The sequence below is a fragment of the Lissotriton vulgaris genome, chromosome 5 (assembly GCF_964263255.1).
Source record: "Lissotriton vulgaris chromosome 5, aLisVul1.2, whole genome shotgun sequence".
Classification (NCBI taxonomy): Eukaryota; Metazoa; Chordata; class Amphibia; order Caudata; family Salamandridae; genus Lissotriton; species Lissotriton vulgaris.
Window position 1 is genome coordinate 1,738,929,140 of NC_141693.1, and position 21,626 is coordinate 1,738,950,765.

At 43.6% G+C, this 21,626-nt stretch overlaps 1 protein-coding gene across 4 annotated transcripts in view; it reads left to right on the plus strand.

Moving 5' to 3' along the window:
- The window catches only part of SLC35B1 (solute carrier family 35 member B1), a 271,776-nt gene that overhangs the window by 201,652 nt on the left and 48,498 nt on the right, over positions 1 to 21,626 (plus strand). For all 4 annotated transcript variants that reach the window (XM_086923983.1, XM_086923984.1, XM_086923985.1 and 1 more), the window contains exon 7: positions 102 to 228. In XM_086923983.1, the coding sequence (XP_086780109.1) occupies positions 102 to 228 (127 nt within the window). The remainder of the gene's footprint in view (positions 1 to 101; positions 229 to 21,626) is intronic.

Below are 21,626 nucleotides of genomic sequence, written 5' to 3' on the forward strand. Positions count from 1 at the left end.
TGTGTCTTGAGGGTGGGATTATGTTTGGGTTTTTGATGTTGAATGAAATGGGCTGTTTTGTGATACCTGTTACTGATCACTGACACCTTTCCTCCATACAGCTGCTTTCACTCACCCTGGACGGTTTGACAGGGGTGTCGCAAGATCATATGCGGGCACATTTTCAAACTGGATCCAACCAAATGATGCTGAATATTAATGTCTGGTCTACTCTGATACTGGGAGCAGGTAATGTCCATCCTCCTCCATCTACTTCTTCTCCCAAAGATCAATATGTGCCTCCATTTACCTAAAGCAAATACAAGCCTTTCATTTTGGCGGGCACAGACTACTGGAGTTCAATGGCCCCAACTAAGCAAAATTGCATAGCCTGCAGAATTTGTTTGCAGGGTTCCAGTACCGTGATTAATTCAAATAACGAGATTTTAATTTCTGAATGCAGTTGTCCTCATAATCAAGATGTAACAAAGCAGTAGTGCTGCGCCTCTCAATGAGCAATATAGTAGGTAGCAGAAATCGAAAAACCTAGTCTCAGGAATCTTGGGGTCAGCTGAGGTAGCCCAGAAACAAGCTGTGAACAGCCTTCTGACCAATAGACCGGGTAACTTGCAGAACAAGCAGCTTTTGCATATGGAGGGATATAAGAAAATCAAACTATTCAAACACAAGCAGAGTCCAAGAAGCAGATGTTAAGAACTATCCAGAAACATGTTGCCCTGAGAATCTTTGGTCAGTACTAAAAGGTTAAAGGATTAAAGGAAGCCTCTAGTGTGAAAAATACTTTTTGGGCAGCATGTTGAGGCCCTACAGTCAAGAACCATTGAGAAAACTCTGCGGACTAGGGCATACCCTGTTTCCTACGATTGTGCCCTTCAATTTGCGCTAGAATAAAAACAAACTAGGGCATATATCTCAGCGGGTGTAGACCGTGACCACACCTTCACATGTGGACATAAGGTAGGCATTAGAGACCTGCTTATGCAGATGTTCTGGTGTGGTCGATGTGGCATATAAAGTTCTGAGGCCCTCTTTCAGCTCTAATTTACTAAAATGGACCTTGCTTTCAAGGACGATGGTACGCCCTCAGCACTAACCCTGGTGCCAGTCTGTGAACCATGTGCACAAACCTACAATGTTCAGGTTGCTCTCATGGATCTCTGTTGGGGTGGTCTGAACTGACGCTATATTTGGTAAGCTTGACCAGTATCCTAAGTATGTGTTTTTAAAGCATGATCTTTTATAACTTCCAATAGTGATGTACTACAAATGCTAAACAAAGCTTGAGACAAATGTAATCATAGAGCAGCTTACTAACAAAAACCAAGATTATCCCAAATTAACTTGTCTGTTTTTAATACATTGCTTCTATTATATAAAAAAACAGACGTTAACCATTCATTCTCCAACATTGGTTCTTTCATAGACTTGCTCAATTCGATCATTCCCCGTCATCTAGGTGGGAGTCTCCTGGTAACTTTGTAATAGTAGTTTGAGGGACTGCATCCCAAAATGCCCCAGAACATTGCCGATTTCAGTAGCATAGTCACCTAATTGGAAAAGACCTGAATTTCAGCCAATGGGGTGACTGTGCCCTTAGCCTTACTCATTTTAGAAGTCATTTCACCTCAGATTTGTGCCAGCTGTCAAGTGAGAAGGGATTCCCTGAGCTTTGCTCTCACCTCAAACATCAATGTTGTCATTTTACCCCAGAAAATGCATTCTTAGCTTTTATTGATAGAGAAACCTTCACACTGTCAACGATTATCCTTTTAATACACTTGTTGACGGAAGATTCCAGATGCCAAAAAAGACAAAGCAGCTCACTGAACAATGTCTGAAAGAAACTTTGCCTAGCAAACTACTGTTCCATTCTCCTGCTAATCTCCTATAAAAGGATGCAGAAAATGACATGCATCCTGACGACCCCTATGGCTGCATATGGCCCGATGCAGTAAAAAATAGTTTTGTGGCATGAAGGAAGCGCAGGGATAAGCAAGAACCATAATCTTAACACCCTCTACCAGAACAGGAATGGACGGAAGAGCACATTTTCTGATCATCGCTATGACCAATGTTCCCTCTAATTTTTTTCCTCTGTGTGCGGCAGTGTAAGGTCTTGGTGCGCTGCAGCCAAGGTTATGTGCGCCTGGAACCAGACAATGCGTGTGGCTGCAGCGTCTATAGAAAAGGGCGTGGCCAACATTAATGTGAAAGTGCCTATGGAGGGCTTTTTCACAAAGTGTAATAAAAATAAAATTTTCTGAAACACAATATGGACAGTGGACCACTTTTAACACCTTCTAAGCACCAATCCAACTATCACCAATATGTAATTTTAAGTTTTCTTTCAAATAGCGTGCAGTTTTCAAAATACTCCCTGTCCAGAGAGTATATCCCAACAACTTTGGGAAAAATCAATATTGAGCCAAGTTTTGAAATGCACCGCTCCAACCGTCAGATTTACACCATATGTCGGTGATGAAGTCTGTGTTTGAAAGGAATGTTCCAAATAAGAGAACGCTGAGTCCGTAATTGCAAAAAAGTGTTCAAAATTCCTTTAATGTTCCAATTGAAAAACCAGCCAACGCGTTTCGTTCCGTCAGGCGGAACTTCTTCAGGGCGTAATGGTAGTTGACGAATGTGAATATTTCCTGAGCCGGGATCCCGAGATGCGATAGATATCTATATCCTTTATCTGGATTTTGGTAACCAAAGTCAGTCACAAGATGCAAATTGCGAATATGGTAATCACCTTATAGCTTCAAAGAGAAGTACTCCTTGAAAAGGCTCTCCTGCTTTTTCCTCCACAGTACCGATAAGCTGTGTAGATTATTGCAGGCTGTTATCCTTAGAGTATATGATGTGCATGTTGTTCATTATCACTTGTTTAGACTCGTGGATCCCTAATCGGCTCCGAAGGCACAGTCACATTAAGGTAGTTACCTGTCAGGGTCCCATTCGATACCCTGTAATAAAAATAAATACAGAAAGAAAGCTTTTGTAGCGCAGCTGCTAAAGTAAAAACGGTCCTGCTGTGAATTAAATAAGCGCAGCTGCACAAGTGAAAGCATACTGCAATGGTAAATTAAATAAATAAGCACGGCCGCTGTAGTTAACGCTGTAGATGACACCCAGCTTGTCCTTGCCGTCAGGAATGATGGGCACAAAAGAGCCATCAATTTTAATCAGGGCATGCTGGCAATAGGGAATTGGACGGCTTCCAATTGCCTGAAATTAAACTCCGACAAATCGGAAGTGGTCATTTTCGGCAACCTGACCCCAGAATGGTCCTCCCTTTGGTGGCTGCTATCCATGGGCCAGCCCCCGGCTCCGGTTAGCAAGGTGAGGAACTTGGGAGTCATGTTTGACAACCGCCTTAACTTCCTACCTCACGCAAACCAGATCTCCTCTTCAGCCTTCCACAAACTACGGCTCATAAAAAAAATCTTGCCATTTCTACCAGAGGAAGCTGGAAAAACCCTGGTAAGCTCCCTGGTACTTTCTACATTAGACTACTGTAATGCTCTGTTTTTGGGTGCCCAAGAAAGAGTGTTACACAAAATGCAAATCATTCAAAATGCAGCCGCCAGGCTCCTTGGACGAATCCCCAAACACCAATCTGCGTCAGAAACTATAAGACCGTTGCCCTGGCTGCCTGTAAGAAATAGAATCATGTTCAAGTCCCTCTGCATAGTGTACAAGGCTCTTCACAATATCGGACCTGCTTTTTTTACTCAAAATCTCATTCCCTACAGTCCTTCCAGAACACTGCGCTCATCCAGTTCACACGAATTGGTGGTACCCCGTACCAAATCTGTCTCATGGGGTGACAGAAGATTCCTTGTAGCCGCACCAAAACTCTGGAATACCTTGCCATACTCGATCAAAACAAGTACCTCACTCTGGTCTTTTCGTAAGCAACTCAAGACCTGGCTTTTTAATCAATAAAATCTAGCTCCCCTTGTTGGTTAAACACTGCAGAGATTTTCAGCGCCGAGATGCCCAAGGGCCTTCGTTCGCGCTCTATAAATGTTTTAATAATAATAACGCGGACTGTGCTGGAAATGAAAAAATATGAGTAAATGACATGATATAAAAGGTGGTGGCTTGCTGCGACGTCGTGGGTGGAATAGGAAAGATCATTAAAGAAAACCGTGCTCACCCACTAGGTAAAGCAGATCGTGTAACAACACAAGTAAAAAGTCCAGTTGTTATGGGAGGATACAAAGGCAGACAAAGCCGTACCAAGAAGGGACTCCTAAGCCTATTCACAAATTAAAAGCAATCATTTCGAAAGGACAGAAGCCAATTAAAAAGATTGGTAGGAAATGGGCAGAGCTTTTATGCCATTCCTCGATACAGCATGCCTCACAGAACAGCACTACGCTGCCTAGGCTCGAACTAAAATCAAACAGACGCATGGTCTAAAATGATACAGCTCTGTGTGAAAAAAATGGGCACACACGCCAGTTGAGCCCCCAGGGCACTGTATCTAATATGACCCCTAGGGTGGGTCTTTTTAAAGGGCGGAGTAGTGTCGCCCCAACTGCCGCGACTCTTCCCCCACCCTCTAGACCATACCATTGTTACTACTTTATAATAATCACAGGCAGTCAGGCACGTGCGTGTTGTTCTAGCGGTGACTGTCGGAGTTTCAGAGCGGGTCTGATAGCAGCAGCAGGATCAAGGTGATTTTTGAAGCTGCCTGCCCAGCTTCAGAGCATTGGGGCTAGATCAGACTGCCTCAGAGCAGCATTAAAGAACAAAAGCAATGGTTTAACTATGGATAACAGCGGACCTTCTCCTACAGCAGAGGGAAGCTATCGAGTCCAGATCCCTAATGTGAAAGAGCTACTTCCTGTAATAACTGTACTGTCAACCTCTGCATCAAAGTTAGCATTTTAAATTTCTCGAAGTAGAGGAATTGACTTGCCTTGTTGAAGTCCAAAATGGAGGCAGACACCTTTTTCACCAACATTAAAACCATGGCAGTGATATAATAGCCCCCTTTTCGGGGTAAGGCTTGGAATAAATACTAATCAAAGGAGCAGCCTCTCTGCCTCCTGGAGTGGTGTTGGAGTACAAAAATAGAGTAAGCATCCACAAGTCATCACTCAGTATCTGGGTAAGTTCGTTAAGGTAGATGGGTGTTGGAGAACTGTTTGTTAGTTCAGGATCTCTTCAGGGGCGAGATCCTGAACCATCATGCGCTGCAATTAACAGAAATATTTTCACAATGGCCCACAAACAGCCCCCAGCCGTGCTCCATTATGAAAACAAATGCAGCAAGAACAGGAGCTTCTTGTGCTGAATGACACAACTTACCAACTATTAGCTACTCCTGGCACACCCTGCCATCTTCTGCGTATCCAACCTTCCCTCTCTCCCTTTCCTCATCATTTGCCTGATGACCACTACATTTATATCCCTGCTGTAGCAGATGAGTGATGCCCCTTCTGCAGGTTAAACTGCAATGTATTCCATTTTTAATGGTATTATACTTGGATGCAAGGATCCCTAGTCCCTCACTTACAAATATCATGTACTACAGAGCTCTCACACTGTTACATTGTTGTTCCCACGCTCCCTCTATCCCTCTCCTACACCTTTTTCCTATCCTTAACTCTTCCTGGCTGTCAATGAACCAGATGCACAAATGGTTGCTCCGTACACAGCATATATCTGATAAATCAAGTTATGTATGCCATGATACTCCATCGTGTGTGCACCACCATAATGTGTATTTTATTGCTCCTAGTCCTTCATGTTGTCCTACATTGCTAATAAAAACATATTTAAAAAAGTAAATAAATAATGGGAAGATTTCCCTGGAGGTACATCGGGTGGGGAGCATTGGGATAAAAATATAAACAAAATGTCTTCATGTCAAACATGTTCAACAAAGGCAAGCCAATATTCAGTATCTCTCTGAGCAGTTCATTGCAGAACACTCTTTATGGGGTGGGAATGAAAAAACTAGAGAATGTTGTTGCATATCATGGAATGTAAATGATATTCAAGTTTGAAGGAAGCAGACTTGTATATTGCAATATTTGGAACACTGTGAATTACACATTTTAATCGTGCAAGAAACTTATTTGAAATGGTCAAAGGGCTAAACACTAATAAATGAAGGGAGTTGGTTACATCATTATGAAGGTGCAGATCACATGGGCATTTCAAAAGGAGCTGCCCTAATCCTAAAACATAATTTGGGGATAATGGTTATTAGTCAGATAACAAACTCCACAGGAAGGTGGATAATTTGTAATCTGAAAAGAAATCATGTAAATTTCACATGCGCTGGTCTTAAAGGCCCAAATGTTGGTGGTATGCCACATTAAACGCTCTTGCACTAACTTCTTTGGAGTTCCCTATGCCAGTATTGATTCGAGGTGTTTGATAGGTCATCAAAGCAGAGTTTGATAAATATTCTGAAAGTCAGCAACACATTGTAGAATATTTTGCAGGAGTTTGGTTTATGAGATATTTGATATAGGAAGATGGAATCCCAGAATTGCTACACATTCCAAAGTAAGAAACATGGCCATTACTCTAGATTAGATTACCATTAATTGGACAATATTGTATAAAGTGAAAGATATTAGACATATTCTAGTGCATTTCTCAGATCACTCATCAGTAATCTTGTCCTTTGTGCTTCATTAGCAGGCAGTGTAGGTAAATCTTAAATCATACTTTGTTATTAGACCCAGAACTCATTCAAGTGTTAGGGAAAGCCTTGCGTACTTTCAATTCAATGCAGGGACATATTTGTTTTGGATGCCTGTTAGGCATTTATTTGAATAGTGATGTGCAGCTAATCAGCAACTATATTTTAAAATTGAGCAAAATGAAGACAGCGCCCAAGAGCAGGAAATACGTAAACTCAGGATATAACTAGAATTTTTTTTCCAAAAGTGCTGCAAATACTCATAATCAAAAGTTAGGCAGGAGACATTAATTCAGGGCCATGATAGAGAAAAACGTCGAGCACTTTAGGACGCCAACAAAATCAAGCTTTTTGAATATATGGAAAAAAGTGGAGGTCTTTTAGCACAGACAATGAGGAATGAGGATCGATATAACCAGAAATCAGAATTCGCGATTGATGATATAAGCAACATATAAAATAAAACAGAGGATCTGGAAGCATGCTTACCTAAGATGTCCAGTTCTCTTCATACAGAAACTAATCTACCTGACATATCTAATATAGAAACATGGCTTAACACCTTCAGTGCTACAGCAATTCATCCCGGATGCCGGACTTCCTTGAACACCTTCAGTGCTACAGCAATTCATCCCGGATGCTGCACTTCCTTGAATATCATTGTTCATGACCAGCTCAGCTCGTCATGAGCACATGAGCAGTGTACTGCATGACGAGCTGAGCTCGTCATGAGCATGGAAGGGGTTAAGAGCAGACATCTTTGTTTCCCTCAGAAGAGCAAAAAATAAGCCCTATCAGAAGAGATCACTGAGGAGAAAATCTCTCACAAAATAAAAAAAAGCTTAGCCTGGGAAAGCAGCTTTAATAGATGGTAGGCATCCCAATAACACTTTTATACGAAGTTTAATAGCATTGCAAGATCCCATGTGGAAGGAAATGTTTAATTAAATCTCCTGAACCAACTCAGAAACTCCTCCCTCCTGGAAAGAAGATACAATAGTCCTGATACTAAAACCTAACAAATACCCAAAGAGAGATGATTCCTACAAACTCATATCATTATTAAACTTGAACCGAAATGTATACATGCCGATAAAGAGTTGATTTCGAATAGACTCATTTGTGACCTAACACAACTACTTATTGGCTACATATATCTGGCAACCACATACATGAACATACTGGCAATAGTTTTAATAGATGTTGCGAAGTCATTTGACAGAATAAATTGGATATATCTTTGGGAGATGATACCAGCTTTTGGGATAAGCCCCACTTCAATAAACATTACTATAAAAAAAATATTATGAGCCGCCCTCTATTTTGACAAGAATCTAAAAAAGAGAATCAATATTACTAGAGTGACGAGGTAGGGATGTTCACTTTCCCAGTTACTTATGTTAATGTATAGTGAGCCTCTTGCTAAGAGTATCAAAACTCACAATTAGGTTATCCTTTGTGTCCCAAGTTTTTTTGTTGTTGAGAAATTGACCCCTGGGCAGATGATATTATCTTATAAACTGACATTTGTAACACAACAATTGTGCACATTGAAGAGATGGAGGTTTTGGGGCGTTATCAAGATTCCAGATCAACAATACTCAAACTGAGATAATGTGATGTACATTAACATATATTGAAAAGGAAAGCCGATCTAAGACGAGATATCTAGGAGCCCTTACCAGGTAAAAATTTGAGAATATAACAAAGATAAATATGAGCAAAGTAACAAGAGATAGATGGCCTATTTAATAAATAGCGTAATCTACCCCTAACAAAATACAGCCGGACCAACAGATAAATATCCTGTCAAAACTAACTTACCTATTCAACACAATACCACTTACATTCACAAAAGATCATATCTCCAATATCCATGGGTGAATAGGTAGCTTCATTTGATCTTCCAAAGGACCTAGGCTTTTCATGTAAGAAGCTCAGGATGAAGCTAGAGAAAGGCGGGCTAGCACTGGCAGAAATCCGATTCTATTCTTACTCTTTCCAGTATGAAAACTAAACTGTAGAATGTTAACCATATAGCTCTATTCGGGGGTAACTTATATAGCTCCATGTTGAGAGGAACAGGGACAGAGCTTCCTTCATAAATTTGAAGTCTAAAATGTTTGAAAACGTCTGTCTAAAGGTCCTTTAAGCCAGTATAAGATTATACTTTATATGTACTTATAAAAAAAGCACATGCAAAAGAACTTCTTTTTGAAGAGTTCAGCCATGTCAGCACCTGTTTTACACTGCGAAAAGCAGGTGTAGGAGCACACAATCATGCGCTGCAATTGACAGAAATTTGTTCACAACGGCCCACAATCAGCCCCCAGCCGTGTTCCATTAACGAACAAAAAAAATGCATCAAGTTCAAAAACACGACATGTAAAGCACACGTCGTGCTTTTTAACTTGATGCACTTCATTCCTTAATAGAGTGCAGCTGCGGGCTGATAGTGGACTTTTGTGAAAGTATTCCTGTTAATCGCAGCCCCATCATGAGCTGCACTTGACAGAAATATTTTCACAAAGGCCCACAGTTAGCCCCCATATAAATGGGTATTTGATGATGATAGACTATGACCTCTGATGAGGCTACATGTGGACCTCCTAAAAGAACCATGCGTATGATAGTAAGATTTCCCTGTTGAACCCGCTGCATAACCTTCGAAACAGTCTGACTCCACAAAATTCTCATTTTGCCAGAAGTATCAGACTATGGGCCAGAAACTGAGCCACCACCACTCCCAACCCCACTTCACCAGGTTCAAAATTTCACTGAGCTGCTACAGAGACCCATGCAAATAGACACACCTGAGAAAAAATAATACACAAACATTTAGAAAGGGGAGCTGCAAGACTGATCTAAAACTACAGGGAACAAGTGAGATGACTTATGCCCTCCAAACAGCAGAACAACCTACACCTCCTCCTGTAGACCCTTTGCTAGATGAGGTTTCACACGCTGGTAGAAAGGGTGCTCAAGAGATTTTATCGCTGTATAGCAAATAGGGAAAATTACTGCTTTCTCTAGCTCCTTAAAAGAGCCGGTCAGAAAATCTGTTAAAACAATTCCGATCAAATATCATCTATAGCAAAAGGGTGTTAAACATGCGCATTGGGGCAATAGTGACAGCTGTGGTTTACAGATTGGTTAACAAATATAAAGTACCTCTAACATGCATCTTTTGTCTCCCGAAGCAGATTCTGTTGTTATGCAGGCCAAACAAAGGAGATCAACAAATATTGGAAAACTGGGAATTGCGCCACCTGGCAGAGAGAGACATAGAATTAATGTTTTCAGTAAGAGTTTTGTCTATGATGACAATGGAAATTGAAAAACGCCAACCCACGTCTGTCCTGGTCAGTTATGACTGTCAATTGTTGTCAGACATTACACTCTACCAAGACCTCCTGCTAGATAACCAAACAACAAGAGGTAAAGGCAATACTCCTTGAAGTACAGCAAGCATTTGGTGTTCTGATTGATTCTGCAATGAATGTTACAAATCTGGGCTTCCGACAGGTCGGAGCTCTACAACATAGACGACCTCTGCACATTTTGGGAAGCTAGTAGAAAAGCTACCAATTCTGAAGATCTCCTCTGTGTTAGCTGCAACCATACTGTCATATTCTGGGTCTTAACAACAACAATTATACCAAACAATGCCAGCTGAGACATGCAACAAACCTCCATGAAAGTGCAGAGGAGAACAGTCCTAATCTCAAGATTCATGATACCATTGTGTATATTCAGGCACCAGCTATCACCACTTGCATCCAAAGGGGCACCACTGTGTTAGATGGCATTATCTCTGCTTTCTACAATTCATGGGTAAGAATTACCACAAAAGAAATTGGAGTTGGATGTAATTCTATTTTCAGCATCCTCCTACTAGACCGCGCAAGCACAGATGCCTATGCTTGTTGAAAGCAGAGTTTCTCAACTTGTTACAAAAGGGAACTATAGAAAACATCTAAAGAAACGCCAGAATGTGGGTTTTTACGCCATATTTTTCTAAAGTATGCCTCGAAAGAACATAGGCCCATTTTGGATTTACAGCAGTACAATTACTTGCTAATAACACTGTCAGATTGGTGACACCACAAGGTTTTACTGCTACCTATGGAAAACAAGTATGTGGCGTCTCTGGACCTCAGAGATGCATATATTCATATAGTCCTACAGCGCAAACATTGACAATTTCTCCAGTTTGAATTAACTGTGTATGGCACTAGTTCCAGCCCATCTTCGACGTCTTGGACACCAGGTTTGCCGGTATCTGGATGACTAGATCATCAAGGGTTCATCTACAGGCTCAACAAAAAAACTTGGTTCCACTCTGCATCAAACATTTTAACAGCTGGGACTTGCAGTCAACAGAGACTAATCCTCCTTGACATCAAGAATCGGAATGTTCAGTTTATAGGGCCATAATAGATATAAAAGAAGCAAAAACATCGAGATATGCGGGAGGGCTCAGCACATTAGCAAAGTAACTTCATAAACAACCACAGACGAATGTGCGCTTGCTGAAATGCCTTGTGAGCATGATGTCTTTCTTCATAGATTTAAGCCAGTCTACCAAATTCTGATTCAAAACTTGGACATTTAGTGGACTCCAGGTTCTTTTGCCATCTTCATAATGTGCACTCTCAGAATGAGTGTCACTCAAATGGTGGAAGTCAACAAAGAATATAGGGAGAGCCCTATCTTTTCTTCCACCTCAGTTGCGTTGTGTAATAACTTCAGATGTATCTGTGGAAGGGTGGTGTGCCCACCTTCAAGACCACTCAACAAGAGGTTGGGAGAGGATGTAGCCTAATGACTAGGGCGGTCGATCTCAAACCAGGGGAACCGGGTTCAAGTCTTTACCATGACGCTCAACATCCTGTTATGCTGGGCAAATCACTTCATCTCCTTGTGTCCCCAATTTTTTTATGAATGTATCCTAGTGTAACGCAAGTGGTGCTCATGTAAAGCGCTCTGATACCTTCGGGTCCAGTTGGCGCTAAATAAAACTACGGAGGAAAAAAAGAGGTCTCATGTCTGTACATAGAAAGAAACTCCACATAAATGTTCCTGCCAGACAAGCTTTAGATTTGTTTTTTCTTTCGATCCAAAATTCATCGGGGTAGGACTGGCCGGACATCCCCTTCAAATAGCAGAATCGCCTACACCTCCTCCAGTAAACAATTCGCTGCATGACTTTGCCGGGTTTCACACATTGGAAGAGAGGGCAGCCATTTCTGCTTCCTTTTGCCTCTTTTGGATCAAGAGACCTACAGTCCGCTCTTAGAGCATTAGCAAAGTAACTTCATAAACCACTGCAGGCGCCTATGCTCTTGCTGAAATGCCTAAGAGCATGATGTCTTCCTGCATAGGTCTGAACCATTGTACCAAATTCCGATTCAAGACTTGAATATTAAGTGTCCGAGCAAGAAAAGAAAGTTCAGATTAAGTTCTGGTGTTAAGAGCTGTCGGACAAGCCTTCTATTTGTTTCTTCCTCTATTCTGAAATTCACGGGGGTAGGACTGAATGGATAATACCACAACAAGATTATACGTAAACGAGAAGAATGGTACTGATCCGCGTATTGCCTTAGGAAAACTACAGATAAGGATCTATGACTGTGTATTGACAATCCCTGACATTAAAGAATACTACTGGGTCTTGCAGCTCCTGGTAATCAACAACTGGGTATATTCAGACTGGGGAGAGCTGGCCTACAGGGTTGACAGAGCGGTGATGCCAGCTGGTAATTACGAGTCCGTTCTGTACGCCCGCCAGGAGAGGATGGGTTTGCTGCTACTTACGGCGATTGTTGTGGGTGTTGAACTGAGGCCAATCACTGTCTGAGATGGCATTCTAGTCTGACAGCAAAGCCCCTCTTGGGCACAGTGATCAGCTGAGGGATGTTTCCAGGCTTTGGGGCATCTCACAGTGGACAAATAGAGGTATTGAGCCCCTTGGTGACTTGTGGTGGAACAGAGGATTACTAGCCTTTGAAGCCCGTGGTCAGGAATATGAATTTTTTTGGCTTCCTGAGGCTCCGTTACCTTCAGCTTGGACTTGCACGCCGGGTTCATATTCAGGAGGGTGAAGACCCCCCTGACTTCTCCCCTTTAGAGGACTGTTTGCTTGCAGTCCTCATTCCAGAAAAGTGGATATCGGTAATCTATCGGCAATTGATGAACAATTTGTGACCCCTGGGGCTCCCTTAGGCATGCCCGGAAAGATCATATAGGTAACATTGATGATGAATTGGTGGAAGCCCTACAGAGTCCCTGAGAAGCATAGATCCAAACCAGACTCCGGCTGATACAACTTAGTCTAGCATCGTTCTTATTATCCACGCACCGTGCTACATAAACGGGGGATGGTAGAGACATCACAATGTGCGATGGGCTGTGCGCAGGAGGGCTCCTGTGCCCTGTGATTCACAAGTATTGGCAGGAGGTGATGACTGTGATATCTAGAGGTATGCGTGCCAATGGACAGTAAATGGCTGCTTTAATGATCCAAGGGAAAGAGGGCTGGCCCTGACATAATAGGCTTTGGTTGTCGTTGGGGGCAGGAGTGAGGAAACGCAACATAGCAAGGCTGTGGGGGCTCCTCTCCCCCCGTCGGTGGCAGAATGGGAGGCTGAGCTAGGCTGGTGCCAGAGGGCAGAAGAAGTGGATTACAATAGCAGAGGGTGCCCTAGAAAGTGGGAGAAGAAATGGGCCCCTTGGCTGGAGTACAGGGGTGCATTGTTGGAGACATGATTTACCTGTGAGCATCTACTTGGGCCATGTACTGAGAAGAAGGAAGTGGAAAGCCCACGCCCAATACTAAACTGTGTATTGTTATGTTGTGCTTTGACCGCTTCAAAATGTAATACATATGCTGTACTGTAACTGTGTACTTACAATGAGATTTGATACTTTGGATTGTATGATGGGCTTGTTAAATAAAAAGATTATTTTTTTTAGGAGTGAGCTTTCGGTCATTTTCACACGGAATACATGTCCTGCAAGCATGCATGATGTAGACAGGGATGCTGATAAAAAAAAAAATTAACACAAATCCTTAATCCTGTTTCTGTTCTGGTCCTGCTACCTTTGCGCCAAGGGTCACAAGGGTAGTGGCTGTAAAGGGCAAACCTTGGGTGTCATTTGCTACCCCTGGTGACTTAGTTAACGTCCATAGCGGCACCCACCCACTGCTCTTCCAGTACTGGGACACAAACATAGCTCTACTGTACTGATTAATGATTAATGAGATGTAGTAAGTACCCACTGTTAAACCACTGTTTTACTTGGGGGCACTAACAAGTGTACAGTGCACCTAAATACATCAATAAAATAAACCTCCATCATATACGCTTATTTCTTGAACCCACAAACCCATATTTAGCAAGCCGGACATGAAGCCACTTCCCAATGCTCTTGCAATGCACCCCACTCCCAGTGTTGAACTGGCCTTTCAGGCTGTCTGGCACTGCCAGATGAGCCAGCTTGTAACGTGCCAGAGTGGCTGTATATTTATTTTATTTTTTTTATCTTGTGACCGGATCCAAAACAAAAAAGCCTACATATTGGCCCTTTAAAGCTGGTCTATTTGGCAGTTCTAGATTATCCAAAAGGCCTTTCCAAAGCTTTCCAGGATTAGTACTCAATCCTAGGGGGCCACAAGCTACTCCGCCACACACTGCAGTCCTGACCTTCAGCACCCACCCCTGTACCACAGTACTAGGACCCACGTGCAGCTCTGCCATACACTACAAAGCTGATTGTCGGCACCCATGCACAGCTGATTGAATACCAGGACCAACCACATGAACCTCTGCCACACATCTGAATCATTACCGTTGACACCACCCAGGTGCTTATTCATTTAAGGTACATTCATGCAGGTATACTACACACCTTAAATCTGACATGCTCACCCACCCACTGTTATTAAAGTACTAAGAAACACATGCATGCTCCCATACCATTACTGACCTGCAACCAGTGCTGGATTGCACCAGATGTGCTACAATACACCTCAGTCCTAACATGCGGCCTTCATTTTATTTTTTAAAGTTTTATATAGCGCTGGCTAGACCCGGAGGTATCAGAGCGCTTTACATTAGCATCAGATCACAGTTGCAGGTTACATCGTTACAAAGGTTACATAGTTCTTAGAGCATGGCAACATAGTTACTTGTAAGGTTCAGATAAACAATAAGCACAAATACGTAAGGGGAAAAGAAGGTACGGTGAGAGATTCAGGGGGGGTTGGAGTAGGGGAAATAGACAGATAATGAAGGTGGGAAAGAGGAAGGCAGGGGAGGGTGAGAGTCACAGCAAGGGGAGAAGAGGGGAAGGGTGACGGGGACACAAACCGGTAGACGAGTCAAGGCAACTTCCAAAGTCCAGTAAGCTGTGATACCAGGGGAAGTGAAATCCCTTTCCTATCTCTATTGCGAGAGGCTCCCTTTACGCAGTGGACTCTCTTGGAGAGGTCTCTGAGACTCCAAGGCCTACATACTGGATCCTTCCCCAGAAAGGGGAGAGGGAGTGCTTTGGCAAGGGGTGCCATACCATACCTCAAGTGGGAGTGGCTCCCTTGACGCAGTGGACTCACTCAGCTGGTTCGCTGAGATTCCAGAGTATAAATATTGGATCTTTCCCCAACAAGGGGAGAAGGAGTGCTTTGTCAAAGGGCACAAGGGACAGGGGGTAGGCAGAGTAGATGGCAAGGGGAGAGATTCAGGGGAGAGAGGATAGGACCTAGGGAAGAGACAATAAGGAGAGACGAAAAGAAGTCTGCTTAAAGACCGACTGGGTAGGTGACGACTAAGGAGGGAGTCCAAGGCCCATCTCCCCTATAGCTAAAAGTAGCTCCATCAGGCATCAGACAAAATAGTTCAGTCTCAAAACATTTAGAGAGGAGGGAGGGAGAGACATAGAGGGAGGATGCGGTAGGAGACAAGAGGAGAGACGACAGGAAGTGTAACAATGTGGTTCAACAATATACTAGAAGAGAATCAACAAGTAAACATTAAGTAAGACAATCAGCAATACAATTAGGGGAGGAGTGAAAGGCGAGAGAAAGTAGTGGGGGGTAGGGGACGAGAGGGAGTGAGAATAAGGGAAGAGAAAACCATATGAGGAAAGGAAGTCTGTCTAAGGTTCACAGAAAAACAGGGTGGGGAACAAAGGGCAAGGGCAAATGAGGGCTGAGGACAAAGGACAGAAGCTGGAAAGAGTAGGAGCAAAGAGGGGGGAAGGTTGCACGAGGTGCATAAGGTTTGAACAGAGGCACGTATCTCCTGCCTGGGGGCTGTATTGTTGGGACCATGTTTAGATAGAGAAAGGTCCTGGGTGGGGGAAGGGAAATTGGGAGGAGGCGTATTGGGCAAAGAAAGAGAGGTGAATGAATGAATGAATGAATGAATGAATGAATGAAAAATATTTGTAGAGCGCACGATGGCCAAACGGCTTCCTGGCGCTGGGAGCTCTGAAGAACCGAACAGACAGGGCCAGGAGGTTTAGCAGGGGTAGGCCAGGGCAAACAGAAAAGTTTTCAGCGCTTTACGGAAATGAGAAAAAATAGGGATCGAACGCATAGAAAGAGGAAGGGAGTTCCAGAACCGGGGAGCAAGAACAGAGAAACGGGTTCCACCAGTGCGAGATTTGTGAAAGCGGGGAACAGTGAGGAGGGCAAGTCAGATAGTCACGTGAGCAGTTAAGGGAGGGCAGTGAGTTGAAGCTGTGGAGGGAGAGACGTGGAAAGGGAGGAGTAGAAGGACGCAGTGATTGGGAAAGATTAAGGGGAGGATTCGTCAGAGGAGAAGAAAAAAGAGGGGAATGTGGTCACAAGATGATATGAGAGAAAGAGGCCAGAGACATGAGAATACGAGTCATGTAGGTAGGTAGGTAGGTATGAAGGGAGCGGTAGTCAGACAGAGTTAGGAGGTAGTGGAAGAGACAGTAGTTGGGAGGTAGAAGGCAAAAGTTATCGGACGTGCGTTAGATTTTGTCAAACAATTTTGTAGGGCCTGCCACATAGACCTAAGCAAAAAGAGAGAATCAAATTCTAAGTCAATATATGAAGCATGGACCAGGGATCTGAAGGTGAGATAAACGGAGGTACTAGAAGGTAAACAACAAAAGGACAAGGTAAATAATATAAGCAAGTAGGTAGTAAGCTCCTTCCTGCTATATACAGTCTCTGTTGTGAAAGGCCCCGCAGGAGCAGCTCTCACTCACAGCACATCCGGGCCCACTTCAAAGGCTGGCAGCAGCAGTATGGGGAACTCTCAGGACACTCCCCACTCGCCGGATGCTAACAGCTGACCCAGTGCGATCACGCCAGGCACAGACAACTTCTAGGCCCCCCTCGCCAGCCGCAGCAAGGAGGACGTGAAAGTCTATGAGGGGGTCCAGAATGCCCTTAACAATATGCTCTTCAAATTCCCCCTCAGCTGCCACCTCACCACATGCCACAGTACATCAGAAAGGCAATGCCCCAGGCGGTATCAGGTGCCTCAACGCTCCTATCCCTGAAGTGTTCAGCAGGGTCCTGCCAATCCCGCCGACGGCAGGCCGTACCCAGCCCCTCTCCTTCTGTTGACACAGAATCAGTCATGAAGATCTCAGCAGGAGCAGCTCTCGCCCACAGCACCGCAATTCCCACTTCAGGGCTGGCACCAATAGTATGGGGAACATTCCGCACACTCCCCGGTCATCGGATTATCACAACAGGCCAGTGCGATCCTGCCAGCCGCACACGTCACACAGGCCCCCACTATTGTTTGTTTGTCACTTAAGTGTGCTTCTCATGCACTCATGATTGCGCCGGCGTAGCATTGAAAGCGTTCGTCAATCCGAATGTTCATCCAGCCACAGCATATCTCAGCATGCGGAATGCTGCGTCAGCATCGCACCTGTTCGCTTTTCTTTTCCTTTTCTTCAGCGCTCTAAATACCTGTGTCTGCGCTTCCTATGTAACTAGGACCTTGTAGCCGATTTCCGACGTAGGCGTTGCGGTTTCCGTATCGGGCCCAGAGACTTGTTATCTTGATGGGCGCCGCCATTTTACCGCGTAGTCCATAGCGCTGCAACAAAGCCCCAGGGCGCTGCCCAAAAATCTCTGCTACCTATCGTCTGATGTGTCTCCCGGCACCACTCTTGCCACCAAGGTCTTCCTTCGCACACTTCGGACACTCCCACTACTGGCTTTGTGACTTAAGGCCCACCAATGACATCTGCTGCGAAGCGCAGATCACAAGTTTGAATCAAATGAAATTAAGGTTTTGTAGAGCGCGTGTATGCCATGGTGTCTTAGCGCTAGCTGTCATAAATCTATGCAAGGACTGTAAGATCGGCTATGGTTAAGGAACGAATAACCATGTTTTCAAAGCTTTCCTGAACAGCAGTAGATTGGTTTGATTTCTAAGACTGATGGGCAACGTGTTCCATAGTTTCGGGGCAGGTGTAGAAAGCTTCTGCCACCCCACTTTAACGTCTTTATCCTTAAAACCACAAGTAGGCAGGCCGATGCTGATCTAAGTTTTCGCTGAGGAGTACGACGCCTGATATGTTGACTGACGTAAGTTGATCCAGCCCCATTCAGAGTATTATGCAGAATGCACATGGATTTAAATTTGATCCTACCCAGCCATGCATATTGTCTTGTATCCTTCGGAGGTCGATAAATGTAATCCCTACCGTTAAGTTGGTAAAAGTAATAACTCTTATTACAATGCTAAGAAACGAAGCATAAAGCTCAGAGTTAAAAAAAAAACAAAGGCACTGTAGTTAATACAAGAGTAAATGATGAATAGTAAAAACATGCCTCAAAAGGAAACAGATCTGGAGGTCACACCTAGTCACAGAAGAAATATTCCACCTGTCCCAGTTCTCCATTTTATTTGTAAATGAAGGTTTAGCAAACTCATTTACAAAAAAAATGCCACCTTTTGATACACTGAGAGATTAAAAACTGTTTTTAATTGATGTTTCAAAGGATGTTAACAACGTAGACTACGAGCTCCTATAAGTTTTGGTCTTGTTTGCCAAGCTTGGCTACCATACACGTAGCTGTATCATACACCTCAGTCCTGACGCACAACCCCTATCAACCTATACCTATGTTATACTCCTCAATTCTAACATGCAGCAACTAATAGTGGTAGTGAGACAAGCAACTCTCCCATACACCTATTGCATACCTATTACCCTGTCCTATTCCATACACGCACATCAAACCTGACTTCCAGCCCCCAACCAATCTTGTTCGCACTTAAAAATTCCATTGTTCTTTTTCACCCAAACTTGAATGAGAATGCTAACTTTTTACTTTGTGGCTTGTATTCCGATAATGAGAACTGCCTTGAATGAAAGTAAAGTGACTAAGTATATCTTAAGTTTGGTATTTTAAGATCATGGGGATGAAGTAGCTAAAATCTCTCGCAACACAGTGCAGCAACCAAAGTTGCTGCACTGTGTGTGAGGAAAAAGCAGGAAAGTGCCATAGCTACTAAGATATGGTGCAGTCTCGCTTGCTCCCCGGTGCAGGTACACCGGTGCGTGTCATGTCTAGCATTGGTTTTGTACTTGAAGATTAACCTTCCAATACAAAATACCAGGCCTAGACAAACTTTAACACTTTTCTCACTTTGGATGTGTGCTGCACAGTGCAGAACCCATGCAAATTAGGAAAAGATTCTCGAAATAAGTTTTTCTCCTCCATAACGCCAGTGTCAAAACGGCATAATTTTTTTATGCAAAGCAGTATGTTTTTTTTGTATTATTCTTTTTTTCAGAAGATAGTGTTTTACGCCAGAACTATAGGTAATTGCATGGTAAGGCCCTTGTATTACCTGTGGTATACCCCCTGGACGCAAAGTACTGCGTTATTTCAGGTAACTTCCCAGCGAAAAACAAGTTTGTGCCGGAAAGTGCATTTAGAATAAATATTTTGCACTGATTTGCATCATTTTCGTAACGCAAAGCTAGGTCAAAATATTACATACACTTCAAGTAACTCACTGGTACTGTGAGCAAAAATGTTTTTTTTTTTTGCAGCAGATTGCTCACTAGCAAAACAAGTGTTTGGGCAGCAGTGGAACACTGCATGACAATTCTTTCTCCTGTGCAGTCTGGAGTGGAATACCACACCAAAACAGGATGCCTTCAAGTGAAGCAGATGTATGCTTGAGGCTGCTTAGGGCCCTAATAATGACTTTTGCTAGGAGACACCTTGGCTGATCCGGCTGTGTTATAACAGTTGCAAGCTGTAACTGTTGCAGTCTCAAAAAGGGCTTCCATGCGCAGTAGCTGCTTTCTGATACTAGTAGCATTTTGCACACTATACTGTCCATGTTGCTCTGTTTCTGATGCTGCCTTCTTTGAGAGAGTACATCTTTTGACATGGTTAGCCCCCCGCGTTTTGCCTGCAAAATGATGTGGTTTCGATTGTAGTACACAGGCCCCTGCCAACCAAGTCCCCTGTGCCAGTGCCCCTTCCCTAAAACTGTACCACGATAGGCAAATTCAGCTCTCCTGTAAGTCCCTAGTAAATGATACCTTTGGTACACATGGCATGTGGAATGAAGAGGGTCCCCTCACCCATGCCATGCCATTGCAGCTTGTATGCCTTGGTGCAGTGAAAAACGACCGTTGATACACTGCTTGTGTGCCATGCCCAGCAGCACTGCCCAAGGTATAAGTCACCCTTTAAGGCCTTACAAGCCCTAAGGCAGGGTGCACTATATCTCAGATGTGGTCATATCTGCATGAGCAGATATGCCCCTACAATATTTAAGTCTATTTAATATTTTAAGTGCCAGGGAAGCCATAAAGAGTGCATGGGCTGGAAACTAGACAACTTGAGTTCCCCAGCATCATGCAGTCGGGTAACACAGGCCTCTGCAGCCCCTGCAGTGCATTGGGGCCCATGAGCTGCATGGGGCCCCCTCAGCACAGTACTCTGTTTCTTTTGGGTGGGAGAACGGGTGAGAAAACAGCAAGAATATGAGGCGTGCCCCCCTTTGCCAAATCCACTTCTTAGACCTGGAGGCGAAGTGAAGCACATTTTTCAGTGCCCACCACTTAGAAAATGGTGGGACTTATCCCATCAGGGCTATGGTTATGCCCCCTTCCACAGCAAAGTGGCATAATAGTGGTAAGAAGGAACCCATAATTTAGTATTTAGGTGGTTCCACAGACACTAAGATCAGATTTAGAAGACCCACAAAGAAGAGCCGTGCATCTCAACCATCGGTTTTCCTATGTCCATAGCATCTCTACTTACCTGTGAAACTGCATTCTTGTTTTCCTCCCTTAGTTTAACATTGCAAAGCTTGAAAATTGCACTGTGTCCACCTTTTAAAGTATAAAGTACTTTTCCTGAAAAACATAGTTACCTTTTTGCGAACATCTTGGTCTTAAAATAAAACTTGAGAAGCTTATTTTTCCAAAATTGGTGTTGATCTCCTTTTTGAGTCGTCTGTCATATACTGGTCAGTGTGTGTATAACAAATGTCTTACACTCCTCTGTGTTAGGCCTAAGGCTGCTCGACCACACTACCACTAGTAGCGCACTAAGGGTTTGCATTGAGCCCTGTACACTTCTAGGGGAATCTCTGGAATCTTTGCACAATATAATCACGTAGTGGCATATCATATAAAGAACCTGCTTTCTACACCTTCTACAGCTTCCCCTGATCTTAGTCCACAGGTCTCCAGGGCAGTGCCAGGGGTTGCATGACTGATTCAAGCATGTAGATCTATAAAAGATCCAGTGCTGGAGAAGGAAAAAGTTCCTTGTATGTAACTGGAGTTCTCCAGCCTTGACATCTTTTATAGATTCACACTCTCCCCACTGTCCTCCCGGAATAGAGACTCACCCGGATTACTTGCTTGTTTTGGTGATACTTACCACATTGTTCCTACACATCGGAGGTGAGATGGCTTC